The sequence below is a fragment of the Manis javanica genome, chromosome 4, assembly GCF_040802235.1.
Source record: "Manis javanica isolate MJ-LG chromosome 4, MJ_LKY, whole genome shotgun sequence".
Lineage (NCBI taxonomy): Eukaryota > Metazoa > Chordata > Mammalia > Pholidota > Manidae > Manis > Manis javanica.
This window is the reverse complement of record NC_133159.1, coordinates 33,864,014-33,881,674: the sequence shown is the minus strand read 5'-3', so window position 1 is coordinate 33,881,674 and position 17,661 is coordinate 33,864,014. Positions and strand designations below refer to the sequence as shown.

The window sequence follows — 17,661 nt, the reverse complement described above, 5'->3', positions numbered from 1 at the left end:
TCTAACATGATGTGAAATGGTCAAGCAGAGTCATGAAAGAAAAGGCCAGATTTGGCCATTGAGAAACAAATCACTGGTGACCTCGGAGAAAGCTGGGTCAGGAGAGTGGGTGCTCGGGTTCCATTCGGAAGGAGTTGCAGAAAGAAGGGTAGAGAGAATGTGGAGCCAGTAAGTACTGGCTCCTTGTGTGAGAGATTTGGGAGTGAGAAAGGGGTGGTCCAAGGGAGCTTGAGGGGACCAGTGCCCGAGTGGCGCATGCACACTTGAAGGTGAAGTAAAAGAGCCAGGGGAGATGAAAGAGGCCAGGCAAGGGTCAGCTGATAGAACAAGGTGCTTGGGTACCTTCCCCAGGAAGAAATGGAACAGAAAACACAAGGAGCCTTTCCAGTCTAGGAAAGAAAGATCACTTCCCCTTAGGCCAGAGGGATAGAGAATAAGGCTTTAAAGATGGTTAATTAGAGGCTGAGCAGCTGTTTAGATGGGGAAATGCCCTCCTAAAAGACCTGAATCTAGGAAAGCAGAAGGCATGGAAAGAATAAAATATAGGTGCTATTCAGGGGGTGGAACAGCCCAGCTGGGAAAATAATAAAACGAGCTCAATAAACACAGAGTATTTACTCTATGCTTGGCATTGTGTTAACACTTTTAATCCTCGTGTAGGGAAATAATTGAAGAGAAATAGATCAGGTTCTGAAGAGTCAAGCTAAAGATTTACAGGTAAGGAATGAGATGAATAGAAAGATCAATCTGGAGGTTGGATTTAATGGGCGAGACTGGATGCAGAAATATTAGAGACTGCAGTACGAGTTCAGTGGAGATGGAGAATAGGAGACGGAATTTAGGAAGTAAAAGTGGTCAGGACATGATGGCTGAGTAGGTTTAAAAATGAAAAGTTCAGTGGTTTGGATCTCAATCGTAGTCTTGAGTCCCCAGGAATAGAGTTGGAGGCTTGAATATAATTGGAGGAAGGAATTATGGAAAATGAGTATATCAGACGTCTATTTGTCCTGTCCAGACCCACTCTTCATCTCCTACCCTGTCCTGTGCCCTGCGAGGCTGATTCATATGGTCTATGGATCAATGGATTCCCTTGGGCTCTCATAACTGTTTGGGTTCCACCTATGGAGAGATGTTATGGCTTAAAATGTGTCCCCTTGAAACTCATATGTTGAATTCCTAAGCCCCAGTAGTTCAGAGTGTGACTTTATTTGGAAACAGGGTCATTGCAGATGTAATGAGTTAAGATGAGGTCATTTGGGTGGGTCTTAATCCAATATGACTGGTGTCCTTATAAAATGGGGACCTTTGGACATGGACACACACATGGAGAATACCATGTGAAGATGAAGGCAGTGATGGGGGGTGATATTTCTGCAAGCCAAGAAACACCAGTGAGCATCAGGAAACCACTGGAAGTTAGGGAGAGGCCTGGAACAGGTTCTTCCTCACAGCTCTCAGAAGGAGCCAATCCTGCTGACACCTTGAACTTCTAGCCTCCAGAACTACAAATTTCTGTTGTTTAATATTTAACATCTGTTGTCAATAGTTATGTTGTTTAAGCCCCCCTGTTTGTGGTACTTTGTTATGGAAGTGCTAGCAAACTAATAGAGATGTAATTAGAAGGTAGGGGGGAGAGTGACCATGAGCTATTTATTTCCCTGGCTTCCTCCCTGCCATGTCCACACAGGTTGGCTGTGTCTCTTTACTGAAGGCCACAGTTCCTGCCAGGAAGCCCCTCTGTTACAGTTACTCCTCTCTCCAGATCTAGTAATTGCACTCTCCTCTTGCCCCTTGATGCCGTGTTGGTATCAGCTCCCAACTGTTGTTAGTCCTGTGCTACTGCACTATTCCTAGATGGTTTTCCTGACTTCTGCCTCATCTTTATAAATATACTCTTTATTAAACTCTCATCAAAATAGTCAGTTTTGAGTGTGCCATCTGTTTCTGCCAAGACCCTGACTGATGCAGTGGGCATGTTTGAAACCAGCAAAAAAATACCATTTATTTTGGGAATTTGAATGGGTGAGGGGAATCCATAACCAGAATGGCCCTCATCACATTCTCCACTGTATATGAAGAGCTTAGAGGAAGAGGGAAACATTTAGAAAACACTTATTGAAGACCCACTACCATGCACCACGCACTACTCTAGGTGCTGGGGAGAAAAGACAATGATGGCCCTTGCCCTCATGGAGCTCACAATCTAGTAGTGGGAGACAGACAAGTAAACAGTTACCTGCATAAGGCATCACAGGTGCTGTAGTGGAAGTCTAGGCTGGGGAGAAGAACTTTTGGATATAGGAGAGGCAGTAAGAATGGGTGGGAGTAGAGACTGTGTTAAAATGGACTCCTGAGGGACTGTAATAATTAAGGAGTGGAAACACGTCCGAGTAAGACAATAGGAAGGAATAATTATAGTTCAGATATATGAAATGCTTACTATGTCCTAGGCATAGATTACTTAGATTACCTCCCTTAAACCTCTTCACAACTCTATGGGGTTCTGTTGCTACCCCTGTTTTATAGATGAGAAAATTAAGGCTCAAAGGGTTTTAAGTTATTCACTCAACATCTCACAGCTGGCAAGGGGGTAAGGCAGGACTTGAACCTAGCTCTGATTCCAGAGTTGTGTTCTGAGTATACTCTGAGTCAGGGGCAGAGCCAGGACAGGTGGTGGTGGTATGGAAGCCAAGGTGGGAGAGAATGTAAGGGCGAAAGGAGGAGTCACATGACAAATGCCACCAAGAAATCAAATAAACTGAGGATTAACAAGATCCTACTGGATCTTGCAGTTAGAAAGTTTGAGGTGAGCTTTTCCTGACTGCTTCATTAGCAAAGCGGTAGTGGTGGAATGAATTGCAATAGTCTGAAAAGCTGGTGGGAAGTGGGAAGTGGTGACTTCTTTTGGAGGAGTTTGGCTTTCAAGAGGACAGAGAAAGTTGAAAGTAAGAGAAACTTAGTCAAATGAGCTTTGGTCTGACAAGAGAGGGTCCTGACTTTATGTCAGCAACAGTACTGCGGTCAATGTTGTGAAGCCCAACTATGAGGGCTGATGTTGGTTGGGGGTGGGTGGGTTTGCACAGGGAGCTTCAGGAGAGGTCTAGAGGGTTTGGATCTGTCCAGGGGAATGGGAGCAAGGGGCCTGCCAACAGCTCAGTGGCAAGTAGGAATGGTTGGCAATATGAGTGGTGCAGTAAGACCCTGTCTCAGCCATGGATGGGCACATAGACAGGGGCATGGTCCCCAGGCAAGAAGTTGGCAGTCCTCGGTAGTCCATCTGGGCCTGGGAGGAATACAGGGGCAAAGGAGTCTTCTCTGAGGACTTAGGTAGAATTTCAAGGAGGCTGGGTTCTACTTCTTCATAGGCATCTGAGACTGTAGTCTTGGGCTGGGAGAGATGGGAGAAAGGGAGTCTGGATTAGAGCAGGTCTGGGGGAAGAGGACCTGAGTTGTGTAGGAAGAAGGGAGTGGCTGGGGGTGGGGCCTAGGATGTTATGCTGGTGGGCAATGACCTTGGAAAAATTGTGTTATGAGACAAGGATCCAGCTCCAGTCAGGCTTGGTGGTGGGTAGTGGGGAGGGGAGTGCACTCACCGGACTCAGGGCTGTGGCATCCGTAAGGTACTGGCCTAGGACCCGGTGCAAGTCTGGGAGTGAAGGCCACAGGGCATGCCTCAGGCTCCTTGGGGAGAATGAAAAGGAGACTGAATCATGGGAGTGAGTGGGAGGGAGGCGGTGAGCGCTTAGGTGGAGCAGGGGGGAAGCAGTGAGGTGGGATGGTAAGGCTTGGAGAGGTAGGTGTGGTCAAGGCAATAAAGTAGGATAGAAGAGCACAGGTAGAAATAAAACCTCAAATGGAGGAGGGAAGTCAGTGGTGGGGATATTAAAAAAAACAGTTTGAGTATCCTCAAACATTCCAACCTCAGGGCCTCTGCACTTTCTCTTCTTTCTTCCTGGAACACTCAGTTTGTTCCCTCACTTCATTTAGTTCTCTGATCAAGGGTCATCCTGACAGGGGTCTGACTAACCTGTCTAAAATAGCACCACCTTCATTTCCCATCACTCTCTATCTCCTGCTCTGCTTTAGATTCCTTTATAGCACTTGGCTTTCTATGTATTTGTTATATTATTATACATACTTGCCTTCTGTCTGTCTTGCCCCAGTAGAATGTAAACTCCATGAAAGCCAGAGTCTACTTGCTCACTCCTGTATGTATAGGGCATAGAACAGTGTCTGGAGCATAGCAGGTGCTCAAGGAATTAATAGAATGAATGAATGAATCAGTGGGGCTTATTAAGTTACTGGGGAAGGTGGTCTATCTGGGAAGAGTGTGGATTAAGGTATGTTGGGGGAATCTCCAGTTGTTTAGGCTCATATTTCCACATGAAGGGAATTCAGCTGAACAACATTTCAGGCCTCTTCTGTGACCTCACTCACATTTCTCCAAAGGAGGAGGAGTGACTTACCGAGTAAATTATAGAAAAGGAACTGGGTATGTCTGGTTCAGCAGCACTATCTCTCTCTTCTCTCCCAACTTTTTTGTTGGATCTGGATACTTAACAGAAGATACATACCAGTCTGCTCATACATATGAGTGGGTTGAAAGTTCAAAGAAAGACATGTTCAAGGAGAGATGGGAGCACAGAAGAGGAGCATCTAACCTAGCCTAGGGCCTAAGAGGCTGCCTGGAGGAGCTGCATTCTGAATGGAGTCTTCAGGAATTAAAGAGATGTTACCAGTTGAAGGACTGAGGTGGTATGGATTCTATCTTTTGCTTATAAGTTCTAATGACATTTCTCCTCAGCCTTGGTTTTCCCACATAAACAAATCATTTTCTAATAACATTCATTTAAGGATGTGCTATTTGGCAGGCACTATACTTAGGATTTAAAGATGACCAAGTACAGTATAGAGAAGACATACAAAGAAATAAATCAGTAAAAGGCTATTGGTACTATAATAGAAATGTTTTGGGGCACAAAGGGAGTAGCTAACAGTGGAGGGTCAGGAAAGGTTTCCCAGGAGTTAGTGAAGGAAGCTATTTAAAGAAAAATGGGTATTAGTCATCCAGGGAGGATGTTCTTGGCAGAGGGAACGTTATGTGCAAATGCACTGAGAAGTAAAAACACTTGATTAATGTAGGAAATCACCAACAGTTTGGCAGGGCTGATTCACAGGGTGGGAGAGAGTGGAAATGCCTGCAGGGGCCAGATTTGCAGAGCTCTGCTTGTCATTCTAGAGTCTGGACTCTATGCTGGGGAGCTAGTAATGAGATTTAAGGAGGAGAGTGACAAGTTCATATGTGCATTTTTAGAAAGATTATTCCGGTGGCTGTGTGAGGCTAGGCTGGACAGAGAGGAGGCTACTGCAGTGAGTCAGGTAGTGTCTATAGGGGGAAAAGGAGCCATTGTTTAAGTGAGGTTTAGGAGGTGGAACGACCAGACCAGACTGGATATAGGGGAGCGGGCACCGAAGTGTTCTGGCTTGGGTGACAGGTGGACAGTAGCCTTCTGAGATGGGGAGCAAGGAGATGGTGCCGCTTTAGGTATCCAGAATAGTGGGCCTGTTAGAGCGTAAGGAGGTCGTTCGATTCTCAGGGGTAATGCGGGAAAATGCTTGAGGTCACAAGAGTGGATGTGCGCTTGTATAGTGAGCGAGTGTCACAGTGGGATGCTTGTTTGTAGAGACCTCCGGCCCCACCTGGCTGGGGTGATACCTGTAGTGCGCAGGAAACTGCCACCTCAGCAGCAGCAGGCCCAGGAGGGCGCTGAGGCCTAGCACCAGGAGCAGAGTGGTCACCAAGGAGATCCAGGCTGTGGGACAAAAACAGTCAGACCGCGGCCTCCCCAGGCTGGAGCCCGCCGCCAAGTCCGCCAGATCCGCCAGATCCCGCCCTAGCTCTCTGCCTCTTGCCGTCCTGCGGCGCCGCGTGCGTCTGCGCAGCCGCACACCGCTGTGCTCGGAGCCCCTCCCCTCGCGCAGCCGCAGACCGCCTCTGCCGGCCGTCCTCTCACCCGTCTCGGAGGCCGTCTCCACCCTGACTGGGTCAGACCAGGTGCTCCAGGGTCCTTGGTAGGTGGGGCCGTGGAGCCTGGCGCGCAGCTGTAAACGGTAGCGAGAGCGTGGGCGCAGCTCCAGGGTCTCTCCCTGGGCCCCGAGAGGTGGCTCCAACACCTGCGCGGAGAAGCGGGCGGGTGGTCAGGCTCCGGGGGCCGGCGTCGAGTCCTCGAGAGACCGGCGTGTGTTTGCCCCAAATCCTACCGCTTTGAACCTCCGGGGATCCCCTCGAAGAACCTTACTGACAGAAAACAGACATCCCGGCGAAAACGTGGAAGATGAACACCCGGGCCTTCGAGAGCCTCTCCCTGGCGGCCTCGCCCTGCCCGAGGCATGCCCCGCCTGAGCAATGCGCCCGCCCCGACACACCCTCTGACACAGACCTCATCTGTGCAGACTACTCAGCCTGACACAACACGAATACGTACGATACACCCCTGACACAGATCCCGGTGCACACGAACTGACCAGACACACGGACATCCTGACAGAAGTGTTCGATTGAACTTGAGGTCGGCAATGGAAATCCCAGCACACGCAGATACTCAGGGCCACATAGCGTTCATAGACACCACTCATTCAGTAGAGGATGTCAGACCTGTGCTAGGTTCTGGGGGGACAAGGACAGATTCAAGCGGAAGGAACAAACATCGTGTGTACAAGCAGGGAGACTTTGATTATTCATTCAGCAAACATTTATAAACTGCTTATGCTGTGCCAAGCATTGAGCTAGGGACCAGGAAAAAGATAAATGAAACATCGTCTCTCACGTGTCTGATGAGGAAGGCATCCAAACAAGTAAATAATTACAAGTTATTAGTGCGATAACAATGACAAGTAAAGCACCATGGGAGCCGAAGAAGCATGTAACGCTGCCTCTGTTGTTTGGTTGGGAGTTAACAGACTAGTTAAGTATAGTGTGCTGTGAACATGGACATGCAGGCTGGATGGGCAAAAATGAGACTCTGCAGTGGTTGTAGGGATTTGAAGACTGTTAGCACAGTAAACTCAATGCAATTGTTGATAAATAGGGGGAAGGGAAAGGGAAAATTAAGAAGAGTCAAGGAAGATTCCAGATGGGTAACTGGGTAAGTGGTGGTGCCATTGTCAGATATAGGGAACAGAGAAGTAAATTTAAGGAAGAAATACCTCATGATTCCATTTTGTTAAGTTCAGCAATAGTCAGTTACCAATGGTAATGTCAGAGTAGTGGTTACTTTGGAGTGTGTGTGTGTGTTACTGTAGGGCATATGAGGCACTTTCTGGGTACTAGAAATCTGTATCTTGATCTGGGTATTAGGTCCATGGTGTATTACACATGTACAGATCAACCCATTTTATATTTAAGATTTGTGTACTTTATATGTCTTATACCTCGATACAAAAGTAAAACAATTTTGGGGAGGAAGATGAATTTAGTTTTGGATATGTTGAGTATGAAATGCCCCAGGGCTATATGGTAAGAAGTTGTGTACACATGTAGTAAATGAAAATAAAAGTAGAAAAGAAACTAATATTTAACAAAATATATATTTAATACCTTCTGTCTGCCAGGCAGTATGCTAGATATTTATATATTTTATTTGATTTTTACTGTAACTCTGGAAGGCAGATGGCTTTCCCCCATCTCACCAATGAGGGAACTGAGACTTCAAAAGTTCAGGAAATTTGCCTGTGGTATAGAAGTTTCTTTCCATATGGGTGTTGCAAAGGTAAGTTTGGGATGGTTAATGTATTGTGATTAAAACCATGGAGGTGAAGTACTCACTTAGGGAGAACATCTATTTATCTACAGGAGAAAAAATCCTACGATGGGACTGTAGGAAGCACAATGTATTAAGAAAGAGTGAAAAAGGAGGAACCAGGAAAGGAGAGTGAGAAGGTTCATTCAGAAAGACATAGGAGAATCAGGAGAGATTGATATCCGAAAGGCAAAGGGAAGAAAGATTTGTAAATAGGAGAAGTCAGCAGTGTCAGATGCCAAAGAGAGATTAAGATACCGGTTGAATTGGATAAACATAGATATACAAGCCCAGACATAGAGATATGGACACCCACGCTCCTGATAACAGACATGGTGAAACTCAGCCATCCCCTGTGTAGTGAGGTGTATGGGCATTTGTTCCTTGGCCATACCTTCCAGTCCTGATGGCCTTCTCCTGTGTATCGCAGCTGATAGCAGGTCTCCTGGGCTGCCCAGGATGATGAGTGCTGCCATTCCAATTCCAGCTGCCCACTGGAGACCTCCCTCCAATGTAAGTTTGGAGTGGGGATGACCACTGCAGGGACATCCACAGGGGCTGGCCTAAGCCCTTCTGTGCATGAGACATCTGACCAGGGCCCTGGGTCACAGTGTCAGAGTTGGTGGTCCTGGGCATGGGGTCAGATGCGGTAGGGGTGGGAACTATGTGGGTGGAGAAGGGAAGAGAGTTCTTACCTGCCTGGTGGATCCAGAAAGGAGAGCCCAGGTAGCTGTGAACACCCTGGGCTGTGGTCATTTCCACAAGGATGTGAATAACACTGTCATTTCGTGACTTGAACTGGCATCGGGAGAACTGGGAGGGCTGTAATCCTGGATTTTTCTCCTCTTCACACTTCTCCCAGGTGGTGTCCCTAAGAAACAGCCCCATAGAGTCACTGAATCAAGCTTGCCTGTGAGTCTAATCCTGATACTCATCTCACAGGGGCTGTGGCCTTCATGACTATCATCTAATCCTCCCTTGGATAGGCTCCCCAAGGCCTTTTCTCTGTTTTCATGCCATAATGTTTTGTTTTCTGAAGTTTACTTTGGTGTCCAGCCTTTCCTCTTAAGGAAGGAGTGAGATGATACATGAAAATAGCATGGGCTATAGAGTCCAGGTCTTGGCTTGTTGGTGTACTCTGGGCACATTACTTGATTTATCTCTGCCCCAGTTTTCTCATTGGATTGCTTCAAAGATTAAAGATCCTTCATCTTCCTGGAGGAAAACATCCTTATGTTTTCAATCTGTTCTCACACAGCAGCCCTCTTAGTCACCTCTGAATGTAAAACAGATTATTACATCAACCTCCTAACTGGCTTTCTGCCTTCATTTCTATACTCCCTTCAATTTGTTCTCCACACAGCTACCAGAATTTGCTTCCAAAATGTTGATCTGATAATGTCCAGAATATATTACAAATCTGTCCATTTATTTTGGTCTTTACCATGGCCACATTAGATGAAACCACCTCTATCTCTTGCCTGAATTAAGTCAGATTTCTAACTGGTGATCTAACTGGTTTCTAACTGGCTTCTACTGTTCTTTATAATTTCCCAGAGGAACATATGTTTTGAGAATGTAAATCATATGTCAGTCATTCTTCTGCTTCAAATCCTTCTGTGGTTCCCCATCCCACTTGGAATAAAGTCCAAACTCAATACCAGAGCCTACAGGACTATATGATTTAGTTCCTCCCTACCTTGCCATTCTTATCTACAATTCTCACACCAGTTTACCACCTTCATCCACACAGGCCTTTTTTCTGTGCTACAAATATGCCACAGGCACTGTCTTCGCACTTCACCTCTCCCTGGATTGCTCTGATTCTAGAGCTTAGTGGGACACACTCCTTGTTGCCTTTTAGGTCTCAGCTCACCCTTCTCCTTGGTGAGGCTTTCTCTGACCACTCAGTCTAAATTAGCACCCACCTCCATTTAGTCTCTGTCATATAACGTTGTTCCTTTATTTCTTTACTTGTTGGTCAGCCCCTTTATTCCTGCCACTAAAATGTAAGCCCTGAAAATGCTGTGAGCCCCAATCTTTTCTGTTTCATTTGTCACTCTATCCCTGGTGCCTGGCATATAGTCACCCTCACTAATTTATTTAATGAATGAATCATGTCTCCTTCCTGATTATAAGCCCTAAATGGCTAGCTTTTACTAAAATTATTTATCATTTTATGTATTTATATGTTTACTCATTTATTCAACAAATAATTGATACTATGTGCTAAGCATTGTTCTAGGCCCTATGAATACATAGAGGAATAATCTTCAAGGAGCTCTCATTTCAGTGGCAGAGGCAGAAAAACAAACAGATGGTATTTTCCTGTGATGTGCACAGGCTGATTTTGGAGTATCAAGGAGGGTCACCTAACCGGACTGGAAGGGTCCACTTCCTGGACAAGGCAGTGCTTAGATTGAGTCTTAGCCTATAAATAGTGTGGGCAAAGGGCAGAAGCAGGCATCCCAGGCACATGCTTGTGCACAGATAAGAGATAAGACACTTCGGGGGAAATTCTAAGTGGTGCAGAATACTTTTAGCGTAGAGGGCCTGTGGTGATGGTAAATGTGAGATGGGAAAACTAAGGTCATAAGTGGCCTTGTGGCCTTTCTAAGGAGCTTGAACTTAATTTTGTAGTAAATATGATGACATTTTAAGGATTTTAAATGGAATGGTCAAAATTAGCTTTGCTCTTTAGAAGATCACTCTAACTGCAGTTTGTAGGAAAAGGTTTGTGAAAGTAGACTACAAGCAGAGAAATCCATCAGGACAGTGTTATGCTTTTCCATGCGAAAAGTGATGAGGATCTGAAAATAGGGTTGTGGCGGGGGATGAAGGGAAATAGATGGATTCAAGAGATACTGAAGGGATAGAAATGACAAGACTGTTTCTGAATGGACCTGGAGGGTGGAGACATGGCAAACGTCCAGGTAATTTCCATGTTAGAGGCCTGGAAAACTGAGTTGATGGTAGGATGGAGGAAGTTTTGGTAAAAGGAGGAGCAGGTTTTGGTAAAGGAAATGATGACTTCAGTTTTGGCCCCTTTTAATCTATTCATGGCACCTCGACACCATGGAAATCTGTGCAGTTATTAAAAAGAATGAATTACATCGTTTTGTAATGCTCTCCAAGACATATTTTTAAGCAAAAAATCCGTATATATAATGTGATCCAATTTAAATTGAAAATATTGTGTATAGACACATGTAAGTGCATAGAAAAACTGGAAGAATACATTAAAACTGTTAATAGTGGTGCTTTCATTATCCATTCATTCAACAGTTTTTTAACTGTGCATCTACCATCTTCCAGGCCCTGTGGTTGGTGAGAATACATTGGTGAGTAAAAACAGAGTGGCTTTACCCTCATGGATCATGTATAGGCAAGATCAGCCTTTCTCACCTGGACTTCTGAGAGAATTTTATTATCAATCAAATAACTACATAAAGCATATACGTAAAATTGTAAATATGATAATTACTTAAGAAGGAGAAGTACATGGTACAAGAAGAATGTATAATAGTGCTATTGGACCTAATGAGGACGGTCAGGGGAGGGCTCCCTGAGGAGGTGACGTTTGAGTTGAGAGCCGAAGGATAAACAGAAGTTAAGAAAAGACAGGAGGGTTGGGTAAATAGCATATGCAAAGACCCAGTGACAGTGGGGAATATGGCAGATAGGAAGGAACTGAAGAAGGCCAGTACTGGAGTATAGAGAGCAAAAGGTAGCATAGTGTACGATGAAGCTGAAGACATAGGTAGGGTCTGAGTCTCAGAACTTTATAAGGCCACAATTGAGTTTTTTTCTTTATTCTAAGATCAACAGGAAGCTATTAAAGATTTTTAAGCAGGGAAATTAGGTTCATTTTTGCATTTTTTTAAAGATCACTCCAGCTCCTATGTGGAGAATGATTTGGAGGATTCAGTAAGTGATCTCAGTAGCCCAATAATGGGTGGCTATAGAGAATGAGTGGATGAGAGATGGTGCTGGCTTGTCCTTGGGCAACAGCAGCAATGAACAAAAGTGGGAAGATTCTAGAGATAGCTAATGGTGACATCAACAAGACTTGGTTATGGATTGGATATAGAGGGGGTGACAGATCAGTGAGGTGTTTGGTAGAAATTCTTGAAGACCAGGCAAAGGATATGATAGACAGTAGAAAGCTGTAGTACATATTTGAGTAGGGGAAGGCCATGCAAAGTCTGAGTTTAACAAAGGTCACTCTGTCAGCAGCATGGGGATAAACTGGAGGTGAATAAGAATGTAGGCTGTTTCAATGGTCTGGGTGACGTGATTAAAGCCGAACTAAACCAAGGCATTCTGGATGGGGATGGAAAGAGGTTGAGAAGATAAGAAACCCATTGGAAGATGAGAGCATGGAGGCCATTTGGTTTTGAGACAAGGGAGTGGAGTGAAGAGGACAAAGAACAGACTCTTCCTTCCTTCTGCATGTGCCTCTCTCCCATGATATCAGGGTCAATCAGCAGCTCAACTCTCACCTGTCTGTGGGGCAGCATCGTGCCCTGCTGTGGTAGAAGAAACCTTGGGAGCTAATGTGGTCCTGTTGCTTCCACTGACAGGTAATGTTCTTCAGGTTCAAGGTAAAGCACTGCAGTCCAATTTCCACTGAGGTCAGAGAAGGAAGTCTCATCAGGGCCAATGTGCTTCTAGTCTATAGAGTATCCAGATTGTCTTTACACACATCTTTACATCTTGGAACACTTACCCCTATTCTTTGTCCTCTCCCTGAACACAGTTCGCTCTGTCCAGTGGCAAGTTTGAGGTCGTCAGGAGGGACCATGCTTCCTAGAGCTTCCATATCCAGCCCAGGCCTCCCTAGAGATCTTTTCTATCTCCTCCCCATCTGCCCATTTCTTCGTTGACTCACCTGCATCCCCAGGCAGGTCCACAGTCACAGGGAGTGACCAGGATCCCCAGGAGCCATGGAGAGAGATCCCATCAGGTTGGCTGCGCAGCTGGAGCCAGTAGGAGGTGCCAGGCTGGAGCCCTGAGATGAGGCAACTTCCACCCATCACTGCTGGAGATGGAGCCTTGGGAGAAGAATCCCAGCCTCAGAATCTAGGTCTGCCTCTCAGCCCAGACAGCCTCCATCTCTTATTTTGAAGCCCCACAGCAGGCTTGTGAAGAGATGCTCCATTTCCTCACTGCCTAGATACATGTACAGATTAGGGACCAGGTCAGTGGGTTTCAGGTAGTTCGGGCCTTTTAGGGAAATCCCCATTAACTGGGAGGCCTGAAGCTGTCAATTTTGTTGGTGTGAATTCACATGGCTCCTGAGGGCTAATCAGAGCCTATACTCATTTCCCAAGAATCAAACTCAACTGGAATCCCCAAAGTATGGCCTTTACTTTCTTGGGGCAAAATTGGGGGTAGGACATAGGTGGAGCAGAAGAAGGACAGGATACTTCTCTAGTTGGGGAGGTCTGCTCTGGTCCATCCTGTTGGGGCATCATGGGTTGAACACATGGAAGCTGGTCCAGAGCTGGGGCTGGATTGGGCCTCCATAGAGCTGGGCAGCAGGTTTCTGAGGACAGGAGCTGCAGGACTATGGGACCAGTGGTGTTCCTGGAATCCTCAGGACCATAACGGAGTTCGTGTCTCAGGAAATCACCGATTGCAGGAGCTGGGGCCTCCCAGCTGATCTGAAGTTCTCCTGGCTGGCTCCCACCCATGGCCTTGATATTACTGGGGGGAGCTGGCAGGCCTGGGGGCAAGATAGAGCACATCAGAACTCTCTTTTGCCACCACATTCTGCGGTTCAACCCATGAACTGTAGAGAAGGGTGCTGGAGGCTAGATTGGGGGCAGCGCCTGGTTCTAAAATATCACAGCCATGGGTTTCTTAGGGAGCCAGGCAAGGAAGGCTCCATACCCTGTTCTCCCTTCCCAATGAGAATAGTGACCTCATTGCAGGTTTATTAGATTCTGTGCCCCTCAAAAGCAGGGATCTCTTTATCTTTGTCACCTAGCACAGTGCCTGGCACATAGTAGGTGCTCTGTATCTGTTGACTAAATGAATAGGTTAATGATGGGAGGACTAGGTTGTCTCTGGTAGGAAATGAAATCTAGCTCTGGATGCTGAGGCTGGGAGGAATGATAAGGGGTCTTGAAGTGCCTCTGGGGGGCTGGTAGTGGAGGGTATCCATATCATCCTGAAAGAACACAGACCAGTCTGCTTCTAGCAGCTGGCCTGAGGACAGCAACTAGAGGAGCCAGGGTGACAGGAGGATGTCCCTTACCCACACTATCCACAAAGAGCACCCGCTGGGTCAGAGTCTGGTTCAGCAACACATTCTTCACCCAGAGGTGCAGGGAAAAGAAGAGGCGAACTTCATCCTGGGCTGGAAACTGGCACACGTATCGGGTTCCAAAGGGAAGCATGTTCTGGGAACTCAGGGGGCAGGCACGGGGCTTCTCCCTGTAGGCACAGAAGTCCATCCTACCTACATGGCCACCATGTGCATACCTGAAGACCGAGGTCTGGGCCAAGCCCAACTTCTATTTCCATTACTGCCATTCTTCTTCTCAGTGCCTGGGATGGGTGGTATTAGGGGTGCTCTAGGAGTTTGAGCTGGGTGTATCCAAAGCACATTTGTTCATTAAGTGACTACTTGGGTCATGTACTTGGAGTTGTTTTCCCATAGGGCCAAAAACAGGGAATCTACTGGAGTGGGGCTCAGTGGAGGTAAATACAGGACAGATACAGGGGAGGTGGGCGCAGCCTAGCACATACCCTGGGTAGGCATATAGCAGCTGGTATGTTCCATTGGGTGCTGCCTCTTCCTCATCCCAGAAGCAAGTAAGGTCCTCAAATGTTCGAGAGAAACAGCTCAGGGGCTCTGAGTCCGAGGCCAGCAAGGAGGCATCTGAGGAACAGCTCGTGGAGTGGGCTCTGGGTCATCCCAGGCCAGAGTGTTTGTGGGCAAGAGTGGGGTCCCAGTGGGCACCTCCTACCTTGCACCCCTCCCAGGGCTCCCTCTTCCTGGTTGTACATGATCTCCACCCTCCACACACCTCACCTTGGCTGGTGACTTGTGCCAGGTTTTGGGAGGCCAGGAGGAGGCAGGAGGTGACCACCAAGAAGGCCCAGGAGGGCATCTTCTCCGGCACTGTGTGTGCCTGCCTTGGCCCATCCTCCCTTCAGGAAGCCAGGCCCCAATCCCCTCCCGGGCCAGCCCCTTGGGTTCCTGTCAGATACAGCCCCACGTCCTGTCCCTGTCCCTGCCCCCGTGGGGCCCATCCAGACCACACTGGGGCCAGGGGCCAGGGGAGGGGGAGTGGGCAGCAGGGTGGGAGGAATTTTAAAGAGGGAGGGAGATGGGACTTGCATTTTTGCCTGTGTGCCAGAAGGAGACTTGGCCTCTGTGCATGTCTGCCTTAACTATTGTTACTTGTAGAAGGGTGTATCATCAACAATGGCAACATTTACTGAGCATTTACTATGCTGCCATGTGTTGAGCACTTTATTACTTCCACTAATCCTCACAACAGTCTTATTATTTCCATTATAGAAACAAGGAAACTGAGATGCAGAGAAGTTAAAGATTTTCCCAAGGTCCCATACCTACTAAGAGGTAAAGCTCAGAGGTCAAGCTTCAGAACCTAAGTGCTTAACAACCATGCCATGCTACTGGCCAGTGTACTCAGCCAAGAAATGGCTGTCTGCCTCACAACCATGATGCAGTGGTGGCTGTTTCTACTTCAACAGGTCCTGCATCTGTGCACAAATAAACACATTTTCCCTGGGACAGGGCATGTCCCTCCATTGTGGGTAGCCTACACAGCTGCCTCCAGTCATTTGCTACTCAAAATGTGGTCCACAAACCTTCAGCAACAGCATGGCCTGGGAGCTGCATTTCAAAATGCAGACTCTCAGACCCTGTCCTAGACCTACTAAAACAGAATGTGCACTTTATCAAAATCTCCATATAATTCAAATCTACATTAGAGTTGGAGAAGCACTGGTGTTCAGTACTTTCATTTGGTTGGCTCAGAATCAGGCCTAGGTGGTCAGCTTGTGCTTATCTTCATATTAGTAGCAGAAGAGACGGAGACCTGTCTGAAGCCCAGGTCTCCTCCTGGAAGTGCTATTACCTGTGGGTGGCTTTGATGCCACCTCTCAGGAACTTTGACTCTTACAGGGTGTAATGAGGAGTGCAGGCCACATTAACTCCCACATTTAGCTCCTCCAGCCTCAGTGGGGCTCCCATTGCTGGCTACAGACTAAGTGTCCCTAAAATATCACCTTTCTATCTTCCTCCCGAATTAATGTTACTTACAGAGAGAAATCTGTGAGGACTTGATTTCTCTGGCACCGTTTCTCTGCACTCAGTTCCCAAGGCCAGGTTTGTCCTGATTCCTGTCCAACTCTCAGGTTGTAAGGACCAGCTCCCTCTGTGCAATGAAGATGACTTTGGATGCCTCCTCCAGCCTCCAATCAAGGGTCACCCCACTGCTGTCAGGACAAGTGAAATGGGGAACACAGCGCTAATGTTCACACAGTCCCATGGCTTTGTTGCTAATGTATATGCTGGTAACTTCAGAATTAACATCTTTGGCTGTGACTTCCCCTGGGCTCCAGATTTGGATTGCTGACTCCCTACTTGGCATCCTCACTTGCAGGTGTAATGTGCCTCTTATACTTAAGATGGCCAAAATGAAACTCTTGATTCTGGTTCCCACCCTTAAACCTGGATTTTTTTCTCTAGATTTACCTATCTCTATAAGTGGCAACACCATCTACTCAGTGATCAACCCCAAACCCCAGTAGTCATTGATCCCTATCTTTCTCTTCCCCTACATTCAGTTCACCAGCAATTCCTGCCAGATATTCTTTCAAAATGTACTGAGTCTGAACACTCTTTACCATCTCCACTTCTACCATCCTAGTCTGGGTAACTGCATAGCTTCCTAATTGCTTCCACTCTTAGCCCCTCAGTCCATTCTCCATGTGATAGACGGAGATGTTTAAAATGCAAATCACACTTCTTCATTACCTGCTTAAAATCCTCTAATGATTACTTACTGCACTCAGAATAAAATCCTAGCACCTCCTAATGGCATACCAGGTCCTGCCTGCCCTGGCCCCTGCCTACTTAAATCTCATCTTCTACCATTGTTTTCTTCACTCTCCATCAGCCACAATTACCTCATCGTGTGGTTCATCTTAATCCTTACCTGCACTGAACATCTGGTCTACCTAGGCTTTTCTGTAACACTTCATATTTCTCCTCTATTGCATTCTATAATGTATCACATTCACCTGGTTTCTTCCTTCCTTCTGGAATGCTCCCTCCCAGTTTCTTTCTTTGCTCTTTCTCTTAAATGTTGTTCCCAAGGTGTCCTTGCTTTGCCTTTTAAATTGTATATTCCCTGAGTGATTTTATGGCTTCAGTTCCATCTATATACCAGTAACTTTCTTGAAACTTCAAATTCTCAGTTACTTATTGGATGTGTCTATATGTCATTCCATACGCACTTCACCTAAACTCACCAAGACCCAAATACAACTATCACTAATTCCCGTACACCCCACTGGATCTTCTCTGCCAATGTTTGGCATCTCGCCCTAGGTTACCTGGGCATTTAAGCCTGGAACCTGAAAGTTATCCTCAAGTCTTCATTCTTCCTCTACTCTGTAGGAGTACATCCAAGTCTTACCAAGTCTTGTGACTTCCACAGAGAAGCAGTATTAATGGTGGTTAAGGATGCAGAGCCCACGAGACAGAAGGCTTGTTTATGACTGTCAGAGACTTGAGCTTTCTGGTTCTGTGTGGAGGAAGGTCCAGCTACTGTACTTGTCATTTTTGCTGTTTTCTCTGCTTTCACACAGCTTGCAA

The 17,661-nt window shown here is 46.6% G+C and overlaps 1 protein-coding gene across 1 annotated transcript; it reads right to left on the bottom strand.

The window, feature by feature from the left end:
* Positions 1-1,356: 1,356 nt before the first annotated feature.
* On the bottom strand, positions 1,357-14,920 carry MPL (MPL proto-oncogene, thrombopoietin receptor). The gene is made up of 12 exons (XM_017676085.3): positions 14,842-14,920; positions 14,556-14,688; positions 14,062-14,240; positions 13,229-13,527; positions 12,691-12,853; positions 12,302-12,428; positions 8,495-8,670; positions 8,194-8,336; positions 6,015-6,174; positions 5,717-5,813; positions 3,594-3,681; positions 1,357-3,388 (listed from the first exon to the last, which is right to left on the bottom strand). Exons 1-12 carry the CDS (start codon positions 14,918-14,920, stop codon positions 3,101-3,103), a joined length of 1,932 nt encoding a protein of 643 aa, XP_017531574.3. The 3' UTR covers positions 1,357-3,100.
* Positions 14,921-17,661: the final 2,741 nt, after the last annotated feature.